The sequence below is a fragment of the Taeniopygia guttata genome, chromosome 3, assembly GCF_048771995.1.
Source record: "Taeniopygia guttata chromosome 3, bTaeGut7.mat, whole genome shotgun sequence".
Classification (NCBI taxonomy): domain Eukaryota; kingdom Metazoa; phylum Chordata; class Aves; order Passeriformes; family Estrildidae; genus Taeniopygia; species Taeniopygia guttata.
The window spans coordinates 61,369,690-61,395,611 of record NC_133027.1 but is presented as its reverse complement, the minus strand read 5'-3'; the positions used below and the strand labels follow the sequence as shown (position 1 = coordinate 61,395,611).

At 37.3% G+C, this 25,922-nt stretch overlaps 1 protein-coding gene across 6 annotated transcripts in view; it reads right to left on the bottom strand.

Annotated features, from left to right (window-relative positions):
• The window catches only part of ARID1B (AT-rich interaction domain 1B), a 323,798-nt gene that overhangs the window by 280,755 nt on the left and 17,121 nt on the right, over positions 1-25,922 (bottom strand). For all 6 annotated transcript variants that reach the window (XM_030268062.4, XM_030268067.4, XM_030268064.4 and 3 more), the window contains exon 2: positions 10,420-10,614. In XM_030268062.4, coding sequence (XP_030123922.3) covers positions 10,420-10,614 — 195 coding nt within the window. The remainder of the gene's footprint in view (positions 1-10,419; positions 10,615-25,922) is intronic.

Genomic DNA, 25,922 nt, shown 5'->3' with positions numbered 1-25,922 from the left:
AATTTGCATCCACCTATTTCAGAGAAATTACCATTTGGTATTGCAAATAGAAATGTTGCATCTCGAAGACAGTAAAAAGGACCCAACAAAACCACAATGCAATAAGAAACCCTATCATTTGCAGCATTTCATTACTACAAGATCTTCACCAAATGCCAAAGTGTGCTCTCCTTTCTTTCAGCAAAATACTGAGATCACTTAAGTTTATTACCAGAATGAATTCAAGACACAGCCATTCCTGCCTGTGTCTGAAGTGCAATACATACCATCAGCTCCATGTATAAAAAATACTTCTCAAGTAAAAACATGTTTTCTCCACTAAGGACAACATTACATGTAATATAGATCTTTCCACATTCCTGCAAAAAGCAGTCTTACAACCAGGTTAACTCTTTAAGTCTTTTTTTTTTTTCCTTTTTTCTAACCAGATTTGCAGAAAGCTGAAGTTTCCAAGTTCCTGCAAGCAGGTGTAAAGCAACTCCAATAAAGACACAGCAACTCACATGTACACAGGGTTCTGGTATTTTGTCAAGTTTTTATTCTGCTTTATAAGATTTTAATGCATGCCAAGAATAGGAGTGTATTTTTAGTCAGTTCTACACGTGAAAGACAAAAATGGGATGACAGAACACAAGAGAGAAAGAAGAAAGAAAAGCCTACACCTAATACACCCAAAGTATATCTGATCTTTTCCTGGATATTCTTCAGTTGCTTTTTGTGGTTATGCTCCTCTTGTAACCCTGGTATTATAAGCCTAAAGGAATATTAAAAACCATTATTTTTCTTGTGATGTATAAAATCAAAACAGAAAAGGCCAAATACCCCACACAATCTTGGCATTTACTGAATCTACTCTTCACAACTTGCTGCAAGACTGCAAATTTACTCAGGTCATAAAACAACCTTCAGTTTGAGAAGGATACATGAAATTTCTCACAGCATCACCTCAGAGACTAAAAACCCACCTGCCTGCTCTCCTACATCAGGTAGGATTTTTTGTGAACATGAGGTCTAAAGTATAATTTTCTGCAGGACTTAAGGTTCATTTTAGAAATAATCGTCTCCTCCCTAGAATAAAAGGGCCATAAATCTATTAAGTACACACTTCCCAAACCTTCAGGGAGATATCTTGGCCTCTGATTTTCCTCAGTTTTGCCAACCAGCAATAAAATGAAACCAATGAAAAACACAAACCAGTCAATTTGCATCTGTCCTTTGAAAAACATTCTCCAGTGCAGTAGAAGAGTCAAAACACATGCCAATTTTCAGTGCTGCCAGCTTGGAAATTTAGGAGAGACAGCAGAGGCAAGCAGTAGAGTTTCTGAGGAAGGGCAGGAGCAGCTTCAGGCAGAGGTCCTTGCTGAGCAGCCCTGCCTGCTCTGTCCATGCACAGGCTCAGTCTGTTCTCTGCACGGACTCTTAGGTGTTTGTTTCTATTAAACACCACTTGCTGAGCACAAAACACAGAGACAATCCTGTGGGAAGAACAAGGTGGTTCCACTAACCTGTCCTGTAAAGCATATTCTTGCCAACATGGCCTGTAAAACACACAGGTATATAGACTCCAGATAACTAATGTTACTTCTTAAATAATTAAATAATTAAAACATCTTCCCTAAGTGGCTATATAAACCTTGTTTATTTTGATTGGACTCTTGTCTCAAAAGACAAGTTATATTTCAGTTTGCCAAGAAATATGCAGAAACTCTTCATCAGTGTTCTATGAAAGAAATGAACAAGCAAGTGTAATTTGTCCCTTTGATGTACATACCAAAACTAAATCCACTTACTTTCCTAAAGGTGTATTTAGACATAAGATTCAAATATGATTTCTAATAATGTCCAGTCACTGAATTGTTTATTACCTGAACGTGTCTTGCTCTTACACTCAAATGCAAAAAGCATTACTAAGAAGCCATATTCAGAAGAAGAGGGAAAAAAATGGAGTGCACAAAGAAATAAAACAGACACTGATTTTCTTCTTGGTACTCTTCCACACCCCCAAAATACTTTATAAGATTCAGAGATGAAATACGTTATCAGCAAGGATGCAAGCATTTAACACATTTTTTCTATTTCAGGCAAAGCAATGAACAAGTACCAGAAGTACCCAAAAATGGGGTCACCCAAGGTAGCAGAAGAATAAAAGCCTACAGAGATTGCATGAGCTGTAGATTTGAGTTATTTCTTAAGTTCTTAAATCTTTCTTTCATCTGTCTTGAAAAACAACCAAACACCAAAGGCTTAAAGTATTTACATTAGGATTTTTAGATGGGCCCAGTTAGAATAATTATAAGGAGCAATGCAAAATATAAACAAACACAAGTATTAGAAAAAATTATCTATAGAGAATTAAAATAGTCTCAAACATATTAAGATTTTCTTTTTTTAAGATTCTATAATTCATCTACTCCCACAAAACGTCATAATGTTCTAGATGATAAAACATGCAAAACTACAACAGATTACTGAACAAGCTTGAACTGTACTGCATGGAACCCATGTCATTTAATCCTGATTAGATAAAAAAGGTATGGAAAATACTTTTGGTTTTTTGCAGTACTAACTCTCCCACTTTAATTTTTGTTCAAGTGCCACTCCCAATAACAAAAAGCTAAATCTAATAAAAAAATAAAGCCTATAAAAAATAAAAGTTGCTGCTAACAGTACGAGTCCAACCTTGAACTACTGTAACATCAGGTATTTTTTGAAAAGTCTATTGTTTCAAGAAGAAAACTACCTGACTCTGTCCCAGGGTGATCAAAGTGAAGAGTACTGACTGGTCTCATTCTGAAAGGCTCTTCAACTGACCTAGCGGATTAATTCTGCCTACCCTCATATCAACTAAAGCCAAGTCACCCAATCCCAGCAACGTGGCCCCAAAGTGAAATTGTAGCTCCAATGAAGTCACAGTAAATTTCCCACTGATTTCTCCTTATCTTCAGCCCTCTTTTCAGCTGTGGGAAACACACTCCCTATTTTTAAAAAAGCATGCTCTATTGCCTCCCTTGCTTCCTTTGAGCAAGTCCAAATTTACAGACAAATGATAGCATCTTCTGAGAAACACACACCATGATTTTAAAAAAATCAGAAAACAAATATCTGAGCTCCCTCAGGAATATTGAGAAATACAGTTACAATATGGTTTAAAAAAACATCTTGTATATGTGCATGATGGGTCGGGACATCATTTCAGCCATTTGAGTGTCAATTGTTCTTTGATTAATATTATTAAAAAAAAAATTACTGTGACTATAATATTAAGAGTAACTGTCCTTACCTACACTTTAAAACCCTCCTGGCACAATCATTGTATGACAGCTGTTGAACAGTGTAATGCAGCAGTCTTTCCTTAAAGCAAGATGCTTATTTTGCTTCAAATGTAAATAAACTCATGTCTCCTGCTGCCATGTAAAATGAGCTGTTCATAAGTAAGTGATTTTGTACCTTCCTAGTGAAGCAGCAAACAGCTCTCTGTTCTCCACTCCTGATCACCAAATCTATTTCCTGCCTAACTCCAGTGCAGAGTGACAGCTAATTCTGCTAGCAAATCGAGCTCCCAATAACAAAATAACTGCTGCTTCTTTAAACAACAACCTTTTTCAGAACAATACAGAGGGCTTGCATGTTTTCCTCTCTAATGTCCCCACTTCCATGCAGAACAACAAATGTGATTACAGCTATTAAATATTCCAGCTAAATGACAATCGTTTAGCAGTAACAAAAATACATTTCATTTGTCATAATACATTGATCATTCTTACACATTTTCTGTACAAATATTGTCTGCCTCTTACTCCAGTTTGGATGTAAGAATTAGCATTTACTGAACATCATTACATGGTAATTCAACAGATAAAAATGTTGACCCAGCCTCATTTCCAAACTATCTCTCACCAGCTGAAAGATCAGTTCTTTTCCCTTTTCAACCTACATTTTTTTTCAGCACTGTTTCAAAGAATGATGGAAGCTACTGAAATGTTTCTATTTACCATAATAATGCAATTCCGTTACTTAAGGGATTTTCTTTGGTAAACAATCTCAGATGACCAGCATTAAGATGAAGAGCTAAACTATCATAAGGACCACAAACTTATTTCAAATTTGATTCCATGATTATCTGTAATCTGTGCTCACCTCCCTCTATAGAGTGAATTACACTCAATAGAAGGGATAATTCTAAAGGAGACAATACAACATAAAGCCTTATCCTGCCATGAAATAAAGTAGCAGCCTTTTTTTTTCAATTTAGTCAATGAGGCTTAGTACACCCAAAAGAAAGAACCATGCTAAACATTTTCCTACAGTCTGCACAAGCACAGTACTTAGCATTTTCCCAAATCTGAAATTTAAAAATCCCATTTCTTTACATGACAAAGAGCAACAACTTTTCTTTGCAATTATTAACACTTGACTATCAAAAGACCCATTCTTAAAGATGACCTTACATGAAAGGCAACTAGCTATGACTTCTTGTCCCTTTTTCTGGTTCAAACTTTACATTATCCATGAAGCAGCAGTTCTACTTACTTTACTGATTTTTTTTTTTTCCTAGAGGTTTATAGAAGTTCAAGAGGATCGCAGATCTATCATTCAAATAAAATGTTACTAAGGAATTATTTTAATTAGAAGTATTTATGTTTTTTTTCAGAACAGGAAGTTGGAAAAAATAATAACTAAGTAGATTCATAATCTGCTAGTGAGAGCTCCAAATAAATGCCCAGTGAAAAAAGCAAACCAAAATAAATGAAACAAGCAAACAAAAACCCAAATAGAACACACACGCACACCACAAAAGCCATACCAAAACCAAAAAGAAAAACAAATGCCCCCAAAACCCCAAAGGTAAATCAAACAAAATTCTGGAAAAACGTACTTCTGAAGCACATGCTGATCAAAGCTTCCCACTCCCTTCTTATGTGTGTGCATCAAATGTATCTATCAATCTTTAAGAAAAAGCAACACATCTCACTGTTTTGTCCTCTGCTGGTTGTTTTTGAGATTCAACCACATTGATTCATGCTCTGTTCTTGCAAAATAAATAGACTGAGAACTGAAAATGGTGCTTATTTTCTATGTCTGCTCTCTTTAACAAGACTAACATCAATTGTGGTAACACCTGCTTAGGAGCAAAAAACTACAATGCATTTAGTATCATCTGTGTGCTGAGGGCAATTATACACACAGTGAACCAAGAAGGTAATCACTTGACCAATACTTGCTGTATGTATACACAGCAGTTTAAGTTAATGGTCAGAGCCAAATAAGACAGTAAGCCTCACTTTCTTGGCATACTTCAATCTTTTAGAATTAAAATGACCTCAGTCATAAAACCAGCCAACCAGTAGTAAACATGTGTGTTTGCTAGCTTTAAAACTCTATCTGCCACGGCAAGAGCCAACTGATTTCCTTGGCGCAAACGCGACATTTCCAAGCTGGGACATTACCCAATATGGGCACTGGAAACCCTTTCCTAAATAATGTAATCATGCTGCTGCTCCTATAGTTCTGGTTTACTTGCAGTTTCCATTACAATAAATCCTTTCTATATGTTCCTAGAGGTTTTTCAACTTTTTCTCCCCTTAAAAAAATGAAAGTTACTCTACTTGAAACTTGCCATAAAAGACAACAACAGGCATATTTTCCTTACACCTCAGTAAAATCTGTATATCAAAAAAGGAGGGAAATAGAATTAGTACTTCTCTGAATATCTACAGTTCCATTCTTAAAACAGTGAGGATACTAATAACATTTGGTTTTGAATTCGGCAAATCAAGAATATAAAAAAAAGTTAAAGGGACAAGTGATTAGCACCCTTTCATCTCATAGTATTTCTATAGCAAAAAAAACAGGAGAAAGAATAGACCGAGGCTCAGACCTCATAACTTGTCTTGCTGCAAGCAGGCTCAAGGCACTAAGGCAACTGCATGATCAGTACTGAAATGTTCCATTTTAAATAGCTATTAGAAATGGCTGTTGTATGTATCCATGCAAGTATCTTTCATAAAGAATTTACTATGCATTATAGCAACACGATCCTATTTACACAATAAGTTGTTGTTCCAGTCCATCAAGTACACAAGGAATTTTAATGCATGCTAAAAAAAATCAATTAGGCAATGATCATATGATTAAACAGGCATATCACACCATTGAATTCTTTCAAACATATTCATAAATCCAAGCCTTCAAACTCTGATGAAAACTTTCAAAACCTGTAAATGAATACTTCAAGTATATGATTTTTAAGCTTAATGAAATTCCTCACAAAATAAAATACTGCATGCTATTATCACAAAAAAGCAACACTACTGGTGAGAAAAAAAGCCCCTTATTTTGATCAGTATTCTGAGGTCTTTTTATTTTTACCAGAACATGTCTTTACAAAGCAGCAGGTTTTCCTACAGCACACAGCACTAAGGCACTTTGAGTGGGTAACAGAACTAAAGCCAGAAAGAACTGATCATGGCATCATCACTTGCTTGACTGAGGTCCAAAAAGGGTGTGAGGCAAAAAAAGAAGTTAAATGAAAAGCAAATTATTGTCTTTATAATCAGATCTTATTTCTCAGATAGTATTTCACTCATAGTGAGATGTATTGCAAAATCAAGACTGAAGTTTTCAGGTGCTAGCTATCCCTGCATATTAGGATTTTCAGTTTTGACATAATCTCTTTGTAATTCTAAGTGATATCTAAGATACTAGAAATTGAAAGTTAAATCTGAAAGAATATTTTTCTGCTTTCTGGTTTTAAAATTCCCTGGGTAAGGAGTGCTAATAATCAAAAAATTACATTCACCCCATACAAACCAGGAGAGAAAGTTCATGAGATTATGAGACAGCAGAATTAAGACTTAGAGGCAAGAACAGCATTTTAAAACATTATTGCAATTTGTGTTCCATTCATGAAGACTGACAACATCAGCACAGGTCATCTTGCTCCCAGCTTTTACTTGCCTTCTTCCCCCCTCTCCCACTGAAGGTGAATGGGAAAGAAACAAAATCCGAAGTTTCCTAACAATATAAAAATCTCTAAGTAATTAATTTTCCATATTAATACATCCTGACAAGAAATATATCAAGTCTGCAATCCTATAAATTAAGTATATGACTCTTTTTGTATCACCTTCCTTTCTCATTCCTTCCCTTTTATATAGGTGTCAAATCAGTCCAAAGGCTTTATGTATTTATTTGACTCACACTGAGTTAACTGGACATGCCCTCAAAATCTTACAAAATGCTGCAGCATTCTTCAAACTGCTTAGCACTTTGTCCCTAGAGGCTATCAATCATCTTCACATGAAAATCTGTATCTCTGTTGTTAACTGTCAGAAAAGAAAGCTAAAATCTCAGTTACCATTGCTTTATTTACAATCAACCTGCCTTTCCTATATGGCCATTTATATATCTAGACCCCTTTATCTTTAGCTGTATTAGTGTAAAGAGATTGACTGGATTTTAAACTGTGCCCCTATGTAAGGCTCAGTGTGTTGTGCTGGAGCTCATCATTGATAACTCATCAGAGATGAGTTCAAAACTCACTTAGGGGATCTGCTTTCTCTCTTCAGTCCTTTGCAGAACATACCCCATGCTTTCCATAGTCACTTTGACATCCTGCAGTTTCCACATGGAATTTTAGGAGAATCTGGGGGCTTATTTGCACCTTCATGTTTGGTGCCAAGCATGCCTAGACCAAACAGCAGTTGTAAGAGAATGACTGCAGCATTTCATAGATACCCCTTTTAAAACTGGTTAACAGGCTGTGCTTGACACCCATGCTGCAGATACGTAGGCTGACTGCACCTGATACCATTTCATCTTTTTTATCCTCTTTAATCTTTTACTGCTTATGCCAGAGGCCTCCCTTCCTGAGAGAGAGTTCTTCCACCTCTGGGCTGCAGGCTGGAACACACTATTCTCTGCTGCAATATGACATAGACCAGCTAACTACATCTAGGCAATTATCTTCAATTCTACCACTTTCATTAATTTTAGCTCAATCTTTAGGGTGTTGTTTTTCATCTTTATTTCTTCATTTGCAGCATCCTGCAGAAGAGCCTGCAAGTTAAAATCTGTCAAGTCCCATAGTTCTAACCTCAAGCCACAACACTTGCTGACAAAGAGCCAGACTTAACATTTCAAGGTCTTCTTCAAAATTCAAAAATCTTCACAGTTTAACAAAAAAGCCTTCTTGTTTCATCCAAGGAAACAGAGCTGACACCCTCAGCTGTCTTTGAGCAACAGAGAAATATAACTTAAAATAAGAACAATCTCTCCCATTGATGCTTCCCACCCTTCCTACAGTGTGGCACTTCCACCCTCATAATCCATCTACTCAGTGCTATCTCTGCACAGTACTTAAATCTGAGCACAGTATGTGTTTAAGGCCCAGTATTTTTTTTAACCAATCAAGTTTTTGGAAGTGCCTTGCGCTTTTGATAAATTCAATGTGACACTGTAAAGCAGTCCAATTTCCAGAAAGTGCTGAGATTCATCTTCTGAAACTTCTGGCAATATTATGTATTTTATATATATATATATATATATATATATATATATATATAATATCTAAAGTAGGTACGTGCTACACAGTTTTAACAAGTGTGGCTAGGCTGTCCTTATTTAATATTCATGTCACAGGAGTAAAAATCCAGCCAGGAATCAAATTGTGGCATCCTGTGCCAAAGACAACTTACCACTCAGCTGGTAAGTTGGCAATTCAATTTAGAAACCTGCATTCCTGCATTTTAATCCTTTGTAGAAAGGTGGTAATATATGAGCAATATGAAAAGAACTGGATTCAGATCGTTAGAGGTTCACAAACCAAACACATGAAGCTTTGGAGGCTGTCCAGAACAAAATCATGCCTAGGTGGTGATGTCCGCTCAATAAAAATTCAATGTCATAATTATCCTGTCCCTTTTTCCCCAAAGAGCTCTGCTGCTCGGCCGGCACTGCCGCTCCACCACTTACGGCAGCGCTGCGAGGAGACGGATGGGGCCGGCAGCCAATGGCGCTGCCAGGTCACTGCCTGCTGACGGGTAATTTACAATTACCAAGCAATTAGCAAATGCACTGAAAATTCAACACTCATCTCTGTGTAACACAGAATAAGTCATTTTTAAATTAAAAATCTGTTTTAATAACTTCACTTTGGTTACAGATACACAGAGAAAAATAAAGCCTCCTTTATTAAATTTCAACTCCCTTTTGCAACTGACAAAATGCTTTGCTGCCTGAATCTAGCAACCAAATATACAGCTTGGCATTTCTAAACTAAATAATCTCTTCATTATCAGTAAGTATCTATTTAACAACATAAAAGAATAAAAATTAAGACCTGTGATAATGTTACTATAATATACTTCAAACCGTTATTTAATTAACTGCCTGATTAACATCTTGTCCTGCTGGATGGGTAATAACAAGAATTGGCCAGGCATCTATCTGCCAGGGGTCCAAAATTTTATTTTATTTTCTATATTTAACAATAAATAGCATAAAAAGAAGCTAATCTGTGACTAGACAGTTGCACAAAACAAATGTTCTTTCCCATTAATGACAAAGTTACTAAAGGCAGTGTAGAGCTCTCACTGCCTACACTCAGATCCCTAATTTAGAAAAAAAAATTAGCAAAACATTAACTTCTTGATAACCTTGGTTTATTTCTCCCTCTTGAAAACTGCTCTATTTTCCTTAGTACATGGTATGCACATTGAGATTGACCTTCTTAAAAAGGGTAGGAAAAAAGCACAAGAGGTCTCTATCAAGCAGTGAAATCCAAGTAGATAAAAAAAGATCCCTACCTTTCTATATACTCTGATACATTTTTAAAAATCCTGACTTTAAAGAGTTGGTAAAAGAAAAAAAAATAAGAAAAGCTACAGACTCCTATCAAAATGAGGAGAAAAAAGAAAACCAACCACCACAACAACAAACAGTTGATATAAATATGTAACAGTTTTGTATGCACTGGACTACACTAGCCTTGATGCACTGATGTCAGCTCTAGGTTTTCATCTTACATTTAAGTGTATGTAAGCCAGAGAGATAGAGAACATAAAAACCCCTAACAAACCAAGAACAAAATAGCAACAGCAGTAAAGAAAATAACCAAAAAATATGCAAGACTAAATGGTGTCAACTGGAAAAAAACAGAAAACTCATGGCATTTGATATACTACTCTCTCTCCAGAAAGATACCAGCAACAAACTAAATCCTCTTCTAACTGTAAGGGATTTCAAAAAACATTCACACTGTAAAAGTAATTTCTTTAAAACAGTCCTTCATCCTCCTTCTGCACAAGAAATACTTCTTTCTGATGGTTTTCTCTTGCACCCTCTGTATTACCGGAATGTCAGAAGGGAAGAGAAAGAGAGGAGGGAAACCAAAGCAACCCAGAAAAATCCTCCACAAACCTGTTGCTGTGGATACTGCATTCCTCCCATGGCTGCCGGGGCTCGGCCCTGCATTCCCACGGGATAGCGCTGGGGGCCGGGAGGGCCGTAGGACTGCCCGGGGTAGGGGCTGCTCTGCTGTGCCTGAGAGTGAGGGTTATTGCCCATGCCGTACAGCTGCGGCCTCTTCATCACCATCGGATCCATCGGACTGCCCTGTTGGCAAACACAAGCAAAGGAATATTTAAGACATGCAAAGAAAAAGGTCAGAATCGTCATGCTCGCTGCGGGCGAATTATACATGTGTTTTCTCAACGCTTTATACATCAAATATTGACTTGATGTACAAACTGGCAAAGTACCATATCCTGGGTTCTCTGACTAATGAGATGAGGTTTTGAATAGTGAGTTTGGGACTTCCATTCCATTTTAAACAATTTTTAAAAATATTTTACACTAAAACTTGAGGCTGTCCATTACCTATACAGACAGAGAGCAGAAAATATGCCCAAAACATTTCAGCTTAAGAAATAATTAAATATACTGCTACACACTGATTAGCGTCATTGACCTTAACGTTAAAACAAAAATAAAATAAAAACATAAATATTATATCAAGAGAGATACAAACAGTGGACAAGCCACTTAACCTTGAGAAAACGTCTGCTCTCTCACATAAAAAAAAAAAGAGAAACTGGAAAGAAAATAAAGTTTCTAAGAAGTGCAATGCATACAGAACACTGCATTCAATGCACTTCAGCATTTTCTTATTGCTTTGCTGCACACTAATAAGTTTCCAGATCAAAAAGCAAGTCATAACCCACATTTTACATGAAAGTTTATTTGCTTCCTTAATAAACCTCAGAAAATCCAAACTGCAACCAGTGATGGAGGGGGAAGGGAGGTAAGGGAGGGAAGTTTTATTTTTAGACTTTCTGGCAGCACTTACCAAGCCCTGTAACAGTTTCAGGACAGGTGTCAACCATTGTGCAGTATTACACTCATGTTTTATTACTGAGAACTAACTGAACCAGAAAAAATACCATACTTCGTGAAGTGCAGCCCTGTATTGTTAATATGACATCCATTTTTTAATTCTTGTGTTCTGGTTAGATTAATGGCAGAATGTGGAGCTAAGCTTTCCAAAAGACTATCACAATGTTATCTTCACGAAAGTGGCGCATACTCCCCTCCTGCTCTGCCCTCCCCCCCACAAAAGATCTATTAATTCACCCACCAGCCCACTTCCCAACCAGGAGCAGGATTCCCTCCTGCAGCACATTTTGCACATGTTTTCCTGTAGCGCACTGCTGAACAGTTCAATTTAAAACCTCCTATGTAATATGGCTTCTTCATGTAGTTTCTGGCTATTATATTCTGATGCAATAGTTATTATGACAATAACTAACATTTCCCACTCCCATCCCTGTTTCTTCTCATCACTGCTGTTTGTACTACTAACATGCTACTTTTTTTGTTCCTATCCAAAATATGTCCTTTCCAAAGCAGTCACTGCTTAATGAACTATTACTCTTTCCTTACTGCAAATAAAATCTATCAAACCTATTTTTTTTTCCCCTGGCTGTCTCCACCATTACCAATACCAATTTTCCAGGAATGTCACCCAAAACTAATAAAGTATTCTGAATATGGGCACACTACACCCGAGGAGATGGAAATTATAATCTCCTCCTCACATGACATCTCCATTCACTTCAGAAGAGGACTGCCTGTTTTTGCTACCATAGCAAATTCCACATTCACTACTAATTTTGGGTAAGTATTACTCAGCAATTTTCCCTTTATTGCTTGTCTGCTCTGTAGCCAGATTAGAAGTTTCTATTTTTTGCCACTAAATGTCCCTGGGTAATTTACTATTTATATTTCATACTTTTCAAAATCAATGGTTCCTCAACCACTGCAGATCACCTGATCCACAACAACATTCTCAATTCTGGTTTTTTTTTTTAGGCCATCTTGCACTCTCACCACAGTTTCAACTAAAAACACAAAGGCTAGCAGATGCACTATAGATTCCTTCTTACAGTGTCCCAGGGGAAAATTTACATTTCCTCCTATAGACCACAATATTATATCTATGTTTATGTCTGTGTTTTAATGTTCAGTGCATCACCTGTCTTCTTCTTCTCAAACATAAATCCTTATTCAAAGAGAGTCTTGAGCTTCCTCCATAGACTCCCATGAGGCCGAACAGCACTTTTCATTGCTAACATCTTCTGTTTCATGGTATAATTTCCAGGTCTCATCTCCAATAACCACATTTACTTAAATTCAAGCTTAATTAATTTTGAGCGTAATATTTTCTTTTTCATCCAATTCTTAAATATAAACAATGCAGATAACTACACAGCTAAAACAATTTAACATTATCCATTATTAAGACTACTTTCAGGTGCATATAAACTTTGCCAAACTTCAAGCATTTAGGCTGAAATTTTCCAGGGCATATGTATGCCTGAGGCTGAAATTCTCTGGAAAATTCAGCAGAAATAGTTCAGCTATGTCTTAGAATGAGGTCACAGAAAAATACATGGTTTATGTTCTCACATAAAACACTTGAAAATACCTCTTGAATACCATGCTTTGAGGCAGAGAATTTTAATTTCCCAGGGTGACACTGGACATTCATGAAAGGCAAGGTATATGCCCGTGTCAGAGAGATCACCTGAATGTCACTAGGCTGGGAGGACAGGAGGAATAAACAAGAGCACATGAGGGGCAGGGCAAAGCTTCTTCAGAGGAGTTAGGAAGTGTATGGAAACTGCCTTGAATTTGCCAGACAAAGGAAGAGGGACAATGAGTTAAAAAAGCAATGGAGACAGAAGTGAGGCAGAAAGAGCTGAAAGGGAGAGGAGGAAACAGGGTCAGGAGGCGACATGGATACAGGCCAAAGAGTCTCTGTCCTTTGGACTAGTGACCTCCAAGCAGAGGAGATTCTGTGTGTGTGTTGGGAGAGTGAGCCTCACTGCCAGTGCATCCTTCCTTCCCTCCTTCTCACCAGCCATCACTATGCTTCTCTGTGTTCTCTTCAGGTGAGCCATTCCTCTTTCCCTCGGGTGATATCCGACCAATTCAGAAAGGCGGAGGGATGAAGAGCCTCAGATATTGCTATAAATCCAGTCACCAGGGGCTGCAGTGTCTCACACAACACTGGAATTGAGGGGGTCGTGGTCACTGAGAGGCAAGGGACTTGGACATTCTTAGAACTTATTGTGAACACTGGAAGTCAGAAACCTGGACCAAGGACTGGAGATACTTGAATATGAGAAAGCGAGAGAGAGCAGTGACTGTGCCTGGACAAATTACTGGGACAATCCACAGGGACCTACCCTAGCTATCAGTGCTGCCTGTTCCCTCCTCCCTCCAAATATCTCAGGGAAAGAACAAGCAGTAGAGTGTTCTATGATCTCTAAGGTTGGAGAAGACAGACTTGGTGAGGAAACATTTCTCATCCTATGCACTGGTCGGTCCTTATGAGGGGTGGCAAGTCACCACTGCTATTCCTGACTCCCTTCAGATTAGATCTCAACCCTCTGTGTGGTGCAGCTAAAGGTGAAGACATCTACCAGTGACTCAGTGGCTGTCAACATATTTCTGCAAGGCAAAACAAAACCAAAGAGCCAGCTCTCCCCCAGGCTTAAGAAAGATTATTACTGCAGAAGTTGAGAGCTCTTGGAATTAAGTTTGCCCTTGCACCATTAAGTGTCTCCTTCACGGATATGGCTGTCTTTAAACCTGCAGTCACACTTCAATCCTCACAGGCAGTGCGTGTGCCTGCTCCAGGTATCCACCAGCACAGGGCAGTGAAGGGGCCAGTGTGAGCTACTGGAGCAGGGCTTCATTTACCATACAAGCAGTGAATGCAGGAGACAGCTGTCCTACCATCTAAAGTAGCTGTGTGCTGCTCAGTCAGAAACAGACTCTACCTCTGCCACAGCTTTTCACAAAATTTACCAATTTAATGCATCCTGACTTGCAATACTGGGCCTTAAACTGCAGAAAATGCTGCATATCTACAACTGCAACAATTTTTGAATTTGATGATAGATGTGCTCTGAAAGTGTTTCCAGAAACTGTGTGTTTCAAAAAATTTAACCTATAGCCATCAAAACCAGGCCAAACTTTCTACAACAATGCCCTTGTGTAAAAATGAAAAATAAGGGGAAAAATTTCCAACCCCAAAAATGAACAAAAAAGCCCCATCATTTCTTCAACACAGAACTGATTTTGGAGTTTAATATGTCCACGATCAATACCACTGAAAACTCTCTAACAAAAAGACAAATTTTGTCTTAAGAACAGTATATAGTGAGGAAGACCTAGAGCCATACACTTAACAGAAAGATAATAGAGCTGCTCATCAAGTACTGTCCGCCTTACAGTGAAGATAAAAATTTCAATGTAACTTTTTCCAGCTTTAATGCATGCGCAGTTTTTAGCTTTATCATTCTTGTAGACTTTCTGACTTCATTCTCTCATCCATGACATTTTGAAAACTTACTAAAAGAAGTTGCTAATTGAGATGTAAATCTTATAACCTTATTTGAAGTTTCCTTTAACATTTATTAAGTTCCAGTATTTTCTCTAGCATCATTTCCAACAGTTTTCAGAGACAAGTTTTTAGTGACAGAATGATAATGAGACGTACCAACCTCTTTATGCTGTAGGGATCATAACCCAACCCCTCCACAAGTGCTCTCTAACATCTACCAAAAATTACAGTATTGCTCTAACTGCATCACATTCCTCTAAAACCCAGCATGCATGTTTGACTATGAATGGATGATGTGTGTATTTTCACATCTTCCACGCTTTTACTTTCTATTACATGCTGTAGTGCAAAGTTTTAATCACTTATTAAATTTTATTTTAGTGTCATTGTAGTAATCGACATACATTTGTTTCTTTTCCTGCCTTTACAGAACAGTCCAATTTTTCTCTAGTGCCATTTTACTCCTAATACACACATTACCATTTTGCCAGTTTATCTAGCGTTTGCTCATGCTATTTTTTACTGCCATATTCTTCTAGGCAAGCCTAGATGGATTCTGCCTTTTGCTTCTTATTCCACACCTCCTCTTCAACTTGCTGCATTTCATTAAAATTGAGTAGAACTGCAGTTCCTCAAAATACCTCAGTCTTGTTCTTTGCTTCAGTCCACAGAAATACCATAATTTATAACCCCTTTATTATAGCACCTATCTCATGTCAGTATCAGATTCATTTGCACATGTATTATCAGGCTTTGTGAGAACAGAGCATTTCATGAGAGTTCCTGCCTAATATGTGCCTCATGAGCACCTTAAAATACCCAGTGGAAGGTTTGCTTATGATTTCAACAGGGCCAAGGTTTCATTCCCAGTCTTTAGAATGACAATACAACCATTAAGGAAGGACACTGAAAAGTCTACACTATTTACAAATAGTAACTGACGATCTTTTTCTCATGCCTGTTCCTTCCTTCAATGTTTTGTATAAAAGAATACATAAACTCGACATTCCTGCTATATGCAGAAGCGAAAAAATTAATATTCTGCACCCACTTGTAAACTCTGTCACCGCCACCATCCTGCTCTCCTCCCATGCAAAACAATCAAATAAATCACCTCACCCTGAAGTACCTGGAGATTCAATTTTGCCTTTTCTAAAGTGGTAGAAAAATATACTACCATTTTCTTTAGTCATTTAGCCAGTGTTTTCCAGTTACAGCATCTACACTCAGATCTGAGGCAGCTTGAACAAGAGAATAAGTTGAGAAGCAGCCTGATCAAAACCAGCTCCTACTTTTAAGGCATTACTGATGCTATGCACACATTACGTATATATGTCCATTATTAAGTTATCAACTAGTGCTTCACTTCTAACAACAAAATGTTTATTTGAATTATATTTATGAATATGAACAACACCAGTCACTGTCCCAAAATACAACTAACATTTCCATTTAAAGATGCCACAAAGACCCTCACCACTGAAATCTCAATACAGAGAGGAGTGGGAGACACTTTAATAAGGTCACAATGGGATTTAGATGTGAATCCCATTCAGCTAGTGCTCTCTTCTACAAGGCAGACAGAGCAATTCACTAGAAGACAAGTATTTACATGAGACATGTAGCCACTTTTCAAGTGAAAGTGTCCTTTTTTGTTTAAACAAAAAAAAAATTGAAAGAGGTATTAGTTTGGCTGACAACAGCAAATGCAGTGATTTAAAGCAACTATAAGCCACAAAGTATCCCAAGTAATGCTCCATCATTTGTGTCTGTAACTCAACACTCTCAAGTAGGCTTCTCCTCAAACTTCTAGAGCTATGAATACAATAACTGTTTGTTTATTCATTGATCTGCAGCCAAAGCTTCTGTCTCTATATTAAACAAAACAAAAAAAACAAAAAAAAAAAGAAAAGAAAATAAAATTAAAAAAAAAAAAAAGAAGAAAACATGCCTCTGTATAAAAACCAGAGTCTTGAAACCTCATAATAAGTAAAGACAGCTGACAATTGGTTACCGACATTCCAAGGAAGACAGGCATGGAGCTCTCAACTCTATGTCAAGCACCAAGTCACAAATTTATCGCTGAAGATAATCACAAGTATTCACTATAATAAATGACACAGCTGGCTTGAGGATGGAACTGCAGAAAAGATAATCCACTCCTAGATAATGTCATCATTTGTATGAACATGTACAAGGACACCTCAGCCAACATTTTTACATGACAAAAGAGGGAGTATCAAAACAAGTCTAGTGTGTTTCAATATCCATTTAAGAAAGTTGCAAGCAACTATTTAAAAAGTATGAATGTACAGCATTAAATTCTAACATTAATAATAAAGTCTGAGAGGTGACTAGTAAACATGCTATTTTTTGAGAAAGGAAATCTACTATCTGTTTTACTAAAATTTTAATTTTAAAAGGTTGTACAAACACAACAAACAATAAGCAAAAACATAAGCCTATGGTGAAAGACAGTCCAGTAAATGAAAAAGCACACACTAGCAGAGTTTTAACTTAAATAGCCATTTTGCTTGTCTTAAAGGCTCTGCATACTGTCTGATTTCAGCTGCAGGGAGATATCAGAAAGATTATTTCCCACTCAAAAGAGAGAGTAAGTAATTAACAAGGCAAAAGAAAAAAAAAATCAAAACTATACCCCACAAAAAATCAACTACTACTTGCCTAGAACAATTACAAATAACTTATACAAGCAACTGTTCCTGCAGGGTGAGGTAGAAGGATATACTGGTTTTCAGCCTTCTTATGAGTCCTCTTTAACACTCACAACCCAAAAACTGTAAAGCCTGTGTATCAGCCATTCTCTATATATAATTTTGCATATAAATAAAACTAAACACCTACTGAAAGAATAAATCACAACAAACATAACAAAGAAAAGAAACCTGTTTTTAATGACATGTACATAACTAACCTCTTCAGTTGCCACTACAAGTGCATGCAAAGGGTAAGACAACATCAAGAAGCGATCATACACATTAATACAGCTGATGGCCAAAACAACCCTAGGTTTCTGACAAGTTCACATGGATATACAGCCCAGAACCACTGCCCCTTAAGTTGCCTTTGTCCTTGCCAGCTACTGACAGCTAATAGGTTACTCTGAAGTCAGTTTAATGTGTATCATCTATCCTCATCACACCTGAACATTCAGTTTTCTCCTGTAACCCACTTTCCTAATATCAAACCTTTTCCAGGAAATACTGAGGAATTATAGCCCTGTTTTTAGATTTGTTTTCTCCAGCTTGGATGCCCCTACAAAGAAGACTACTTTTCTTCAGGCATGCAGAAGCTCTACTCCCCTCCTCACCAAGTTTGCATAAATTTCCAGTGCAGGAGAGTTCAGGGGTTCTTCTAGCAAACCTATCTGCAACTATACAACAGGTCACTCATTCCAGGTGCTTCTCCTATGTGCTGCCACATCGTGACCACACTTTGGCTACTCCAATCTACAGTCCAGTCTGAACCTAGAACTGCCTGTGTTGGATGGTTTTGCACCCATACAACAGCTTTGGCACTCGAGCACAGTCAGACACGGGCAGAACTCTCAGTCTGGCATTTCGACTGTCAAAATAGCAACCCCCAGTAGGAGAGCAAGACAGATAGCAAGGGAAAATAGTAACCTAAAGTTCTCAGGCTAGATTTACCACTGGATGCCTCAAAGCTTTAAGGCCTCTTCAGTAGCCAAGGCTATGGCTCAACAAGGATGAGAAAATCCATTCATAAACCCCGAAAACCAAGTTTAAAAAAGCAAAGCCCCACCCAGAATACCAGTTACTTCTATTTTGTCTGGCAATGAGGTTCTCAGCTTCCTAGACAAGTAAACACCTTCACTCACTGTGCATGGCTGCCATCTGGAACTCAGAGAAAAAATTCCCTTACCTACTTTGTACAGCTCTTACACAAACACGGCGTTAGATGGACAGAAAAGGATGTACTAAAAATAGTATCTGTCAGCCAAGGAATAGAGCACTGCCCTGAGTGGAACGAGGGGAGCTCTGCAGGAAGGCTGCCTGCAGAGAAGTATTGCAGTAAGAGGGGGAAAATGCACAATGTCCTAAATGTAAGTGATGGGAGTGAGGGATGTAAATGGAAAAAAATCCCACATCCACTTCAAATTTTAAAGAAAAAACTTCCTAAACTTAATATTCATGTGGATCTGAATACACTTCTTCTACTATTTGGCTTTAGTCACAGATATAAAATTAAAAGTTAGATGTATTTAATTGCTGGAGAGAACACTATCTGAGAAAGCGACATTGTGGACACTGGAGATGACAGAGTACCCACAAAAAGGTATAACCAATCACATCTAGGTCACAAGCCAAAAGTATATACAGTTAGCTGCAGATTTTTTCCACTCCCAGAGATATATATAGTTCTATAGTAACACACACACACACAAAGGTATGCTGGTCATATATCCTCAGCATTTATGGCAAATTATTAATCAAGTCCCACCTGAAACAATTTGTTAAATTGATTTTAATCACTGGGCCTCTCATGTGAAGCTTTGTATAATCAGCATTTCATTTACAAAATTAATTGCCTGATTGATTCTCAAGAGGCAGTAGCTGTCATTACACTGCTGTCATAACTTTTGAGTAGGGGTGTCACAACACTGAATTCTGACAGTATGAAGAGCACTGCTATTTAAAAAATGAGGGCGGGGAGGTAGGGGGGAAACAAATACAGTGATTTCACAGAATTGCTCTTTAGCCCGATAGAATGTTAAAACCATTTCCCAGCAGTTTCAGCCGGCCTCCCTGTTTTCCATTCATTGAATAATGCACTACTCAGCTATTCAGTATCTTTTCTTAGAGGCAGGTTCATTTAATTCAATTTTATCATAGTTGTGGTTGCATAAAATGAGTTTGTTGTTGAATATACAAAAGATTTAATCACAGGCCGCTCTTAAGGTTATTTGTAGAGCAAAGTTTGACTTTCAAACACATGGAACTTTCTTCCACATCCTAAACCATGTGGAAAGCTGCTTTTTTTTTTTTTCCCCTGCTCTTTTTAAACAAAGCAAAGCAAACCGTAACTTTATAGAACTTATCTAGGAGCTCCTTTAGAAAGCTTTTTTTTCTCCCCTTGTCTTATAAGCTGTGTATAAGCCCTGGAGCCCTGCCAGAGTAGGAAGCAAAGCTCCTGTATTTGCTGTAGTTACTCCTATATCCATCGCTACTATATTCTTGGAAAAGACCGGCGCTTCGGAGAGGCGGCGCAGGCCAGCGGTTAGGGCACTGAGTCATGAGACAGGACTTCTATTCCTGGCTCAGCAGCTGACCTGATATGCAAACATGAGCGCAACACTTCACCTTCCTGTGACTGGGTTTTCACTCTCATAAAAACAAGTGTTATATGCACTTTTAACAAGAAAAGACACAGGAGGACTTTGGGGACACTGATGTCAGTAACTGGGCAACAAGAAACAGGACTAGGAGTAGGGAAGGGTAGGTTAAGGGAGGAAAACCCCCCAAACCTCTAGAAGATGTTGAAATGGAGAAATTACATCAACAGGCTGCAACAAGGTACTCTAAACTTTCAGAAACCTACATTCCAAAGAAAAAAGATCCCTAGAAGCATCTTAAAAAGGAGTGAAAAAAAAGAGAAAAGATGACCTTAAATTTCTGCTGCTAGATCACTTGGAACAGTATTAATGCCTCTGAAAAAAATCACCTATTTCTAAGATAAGGTCAAAAATAAGCTGAACTGCTCAAATCCAGCCTTATACACTAGATTTCATCAAGTGTTCATGAAGGAAGCAAATGTAAAATTTCTAGGCCATGTTCTGAGATTACACTATTACCAAAAAAAAAAGCAAATGACAACTCTTCAAAAACTGAATTATACTTACTTCTGGTGTTTGTAATTGACCTCACCAGAGCAATTCCACAATACATCAGAGTCCAGGTAACACTAGAATCTAGCAGATACTCTAGACAACACAGCCCCTTTTCTCTTCCTACCTCCCACTTCTAACTCTCATCCCTAACTACTGTCAAATATTACCTTCCATTCTTCTCTGCAAAGTGCTTTGCCACTTGAGTGGCTTTATGCAATTTTCTTCCCTTTTTGCGGGTGTCTCAGTTCATTATGAATAAAACTGGGGAGGACGTGAGACATGAACAGGAGGACACCAAAACAAGTATCATTGACAAAATGGATAGATTACTGAAATATAGAAGCATAAAAAAGTAAAAGAATGGAAAACTCCACCAAGCAAACAAAAGCAATTAGATGTTTTCCTTTTCCATAGCCATAACATGACATTTCAACTAAGGGAGGTTCAGAAAGTTCTGTCCACACTGAGAAATAGTTGCCAGAGTTTTAAACTATATCCTTCTGCCACACCAGTAAGAGTTCAGAAAAAGGAGAGAATCAGTCACCCTACTTACAACATGGGATAGCAGACTGGGACACTAAAAAGCAGTGCAAAGCACCCATTTTCTGTATTTATTGGTTTCTAGCTTCATAGCAGGTAGCTTACTGATTAATCAAACATCTCTTTTCAAGCCCAACTTTTTTCTTTTTAATAGGTAAAAAAAGTCTTAATTAAAATAAGAAAACAGGGGAAAGCCCCTAGCTAGAGCCAATATACGCAGAATTCCTAAAAGCATATATTTAGCATCAGGGTAACTGGAAAGCAAACTTAGCTCTACAACAGAAGTCCTGTCACTTCTTCAACTGCCAAGAAACTTATCTTGTAACATATTTTCTATATTAAAACTGCTTCCTGTAGAAGCTGAATAAACTTGGTTGCAAATAGTGCAAAATTTTAAGTTACCTGGAAACAAACCAGTTCATCTTTTTTTTTTTACCATCATTCCATGATGATCTCTGTATCACATTGGTTGAACATCGCAAAAATAAAGTGTCCCAGTTAGAGACACATCAGCAGCGTCAGCTCAGCCCAAAAGTCCGCGACAAACAAATAATAAATCTGGAGCTGTACACCCATATTGTGGAGTTGGAGCAATAGAATCTTGGTAAGTACCTGCCTGTGATTATTTTTCGTTTATAATGACCTTTCTCATCAACACAGACACTGTCAGCAGCATAGAACTAACTTCCTGGGCAGGAGCAAAACAAACAAAAATTCACCAGCAAGAGGTGATTTAAAGCACTAGAAAATGGGGGGAGGGAGGTAGTAAGTAGATAAGGTAAAAATTAAAATCAATCACAAGAACAAATTACAGTTATGAGTGGGAATTTCCATTATTGATTGAAAACATTTAATAGTTAAGTTACAAATTAGAAGAAACAGTAAACTGAAGGTTGAAGCCCTTGTATCACTTGAGAAACAATGTGACTAGAAACCATGAATCCACACACATGCCTACAATTCACACCCGCTCTATTGTATAATGTAACTGATTCCCAAGTATCATTTTACAATTCTGATTAGGTCTTACAAAAATCTTGTTTATTAAATTGCTTTCTTTAGGCATTCATAACTGCTAATTTGTTTCCAACTAAATCATGTATCATCCGAAAAAGACGACATTGCAACAGCAAAATGACACTCCTGGGATTACATTTCATCTAGATTTTAGAATTAAAAGGACAAAAACTAGATGAGTTTTAAATTTCACTTTGAAGGTAGTGGTGTTAACACCCTTCAAAGAATTCTAGAACTACTGGTGCACTTAACATGTAGTAGCTGTACTGAAACAAACATAGTAAGTCAAAAACTAAAAGTATTAAGGGATCTATTAATCCTTGAATTTTAATTTCTGCAATTTAAAAAACTGACCAACATATATGTATTTATACAAACATTTTCAAAGTAAAATAACTTTCTGTTATTATAATTTAAAAGCGATGTTGATTTCAAAATACTGTCAGCTTTAATACCTACATGTTTTAAACAAACTTAAAATTTTGCAGAAATTTGGGAATGACTTTCGAAGAACTCTAAAGAAATGACCTCTAGAAAATGTATCTAGAAAATGTTAATACAAAGTTCAGTGTGGCTCACTCAGGGTCAAAAAAGTCAGACCTGGGTTTCAACCAGGTCAAATTCTGGTTTATCCTAGAGCCTTCACCTATTTCTCAAAACTGGCAGAACTCACTAAGTCTTCATTACTGATCTTGCAATCACAACAATGGGGACAAATTCTTCCACAAATCCTGGCAGACTATGAAATATCCCAGAACATCTCAGCTCAAACACATGTATAACATATATCTAGGTAAGCACAGAAATAAAGAAGTAGGATTAACCATGCGTATGAACATCTCTACAACAAATCATGTAGTATGTTCAGAATTAAATGCATAGTTTTAGTGCAACTACTATCCAGAACTTTCAGTTTCTATACAAAGAAGATGTGTTTTCAATACATACTCATAATTTTCTTTTAATATCACACCACTTAAAATTAAATTAAAAATCAGCATGTGACACATATCTGGTCTGAGAAATATGAAAGCAGGAAAGATGATCCACTTCTTCAGTATTTCTATCCCAAAAAGAGAATTATTTAACAGGAAACCTGATAATGCCATATTCATAGAACTGCCTTCCCTCTCCCACAGCAGAAACCACTATATTTTCAAATTCTCTCTGCCTGAAAACTCTTGGCTTTTTTCCACTTCTGTGCCCACCTCTTTATTTCCCAGTCCTTAAGAGAGCCCACATCAGCCATCATGCAAAAACACCAACACAGCTATATAAACGCACTTCAAAGCAACTTCTTTATTTGTCAGAGAGGATCTTCAGGATTAATGAGCCCCCTTTGGGCGCAACCTCAAACAGAGTATTCCCATCTTCCTAAAATTACTAAATCTAGAACAGAAGTAAAATTAACAATCAGATTAGATTGGCAGGAAAGAGAAGAGAATCACTACCTTCATAAACACTGAAGCAGTACAGCTACAGGGAATCTTTTTTCTAAGTCTGAATAAGCTATTTCTGGGGGCAACAGCTATTTGAGTATATTTACAGCTAAACCTTCTCCAAGGCAGCAACTTACATCAGCACCTTCCTGCAGCTGTTGAGGGCTCAAGACAGTCCACTCAGTCAAAATCACTTGGCCTAGTCAGAAAAGGTCATTTAGCATCAAAGACAGATGTTTCTCAGTTGACATAACCAAAAGGGAAAACAAAGCAAACAAACACAAAGACTCATTTTAGCAACAAGGTATCTGCAATTTCAGTTTCAGGTATTGCTCCCTTTGGAAAGATGCTATTCATCTGACATGCGTTTTCAACCTTCAATTTAGATTAAAGAGCTGCAGATACCACACGTGAAATTCTGAAACATATGTTCCCTTTATTCTTCAAAGAATATAAATCTTTACTTAAGGCCACACTGTTCACTTCATATCTAACCTGACATTTCAGCTAAACCCAGCTCTTCTGCTGAGTACTCTCATTTCTTGAACACATTCTTCCCCTTCTCACTTCTACACTCCTACCCACAGTTGTTTTACTTTTTTCTGCTCAGCTCTTTCATGCAAAAAGAAATTGAATAAAAAAAGGAAAACTGAAACTCATTACATACCAGAAATACTGTCAAGTATGAAAATTAAATGCTACACATTTTTAAACCAAACTGCTTAATGCCAAAGAAGAGGAGATATCTCCTCTTCTTTATATTGTTTGGCTGGTTACAAAGCCAACACAGAAAAATAATCATTTTAGGAAGAAATACACCTGAACATCTGACAGCCAAATAAAATTAAAATGGGATATTACACTCAAAAATACACAAACATCATTAGACTATTTTGACAGAAAACACAGTTTCCAAACAACAGAAGTAACTGAGAAACTTAAAATAATCCTAAAGGAATCCATATATCCTCACACACCAATTCTATGTAAAGTTCAGCTTGCACAAAGCTTTGGGGAGATAAGGGGAAAGAGTAAGTATAAATAATTCTTTTTTGCTCAGTCTGTTACTACTACAGGACAGATGAACAACTGCCATGAATGTTAGGTCTGCCTTATACTGCCAAAGAGCTGACAGATTAAATAACCTCTTAGTGTCATTTCAAGCCCTGCTCTTCTATGATTTGGAGGTTATTACATCACCTCTATTTTATTATAAGGTTTCTCCAATTTCTGCAATTTTTCATTTCAAATCATAATCCTCAATTTCTAGCAAAACTAGACCACATGGACATTACAACACTACAAACATATCAGATACATTGATTAAAGAAAATTAATGGAATAACAAGAGGTATGTTTTTCAAACCAGTCTTTTCATAAGGAGTAAAAAAGATACTTAAGAAAAACTGTTTCTAAGTAATTTATGTTGGTATTTGCAGAAATTGCGAAAATACTGTAAAAAATGTTTACATATTCCTGTTTTAGGAGAGATGTGAATGTAAGGATGAGATGAGTTGTGTGCTAAACAGCAAAGGTGACATGGGGAGAAGAGAACCAAAGAAGATGTCCAACTTCAAAGTACCATCCATGTGAATACCTCTCTCTAGGTACCCACCTTTGAAGCAGGCAAGAGACATCACCCCTACCAAATATACCTTCTACACATCATCACCCTCCTCCTGACTACACTGCACACCAACAGGGTTCCTGTACCTTCTCGTTCCTCTGAATCCAATTTGAGATGCTCCTTGCACAATTTGTGCCTAGCAAGTCAATTATGATCCTGTCTTGTGTAAAGATCAATAAATTTCAGCAATTCTCCGAACAATTAACATTTTTGGAAGCAGTTTTTTCAACTTCATCAAGGAAGCTTCTTTCTGTGATCCACAGAAATACATGCAATTAGAGCCACAGCACAACAAAACTCAAGGAATAATGAGAAACAGCAGACAAAAAGTGTCCAACACGGAACTCATTAGACAGCCACACAATATTCCACCTGTTGCGCTGTACACTGAATACTGGTAAAATCACAGGGAGGGCGAAAATGCAGATATATCCAAGCAGCTAGGAACATGAATTCTGATCCCTCTTTATATCCCATTGTTATCCACAACCCAGGAAGCTGTTAATTGGCCTAAGTAAT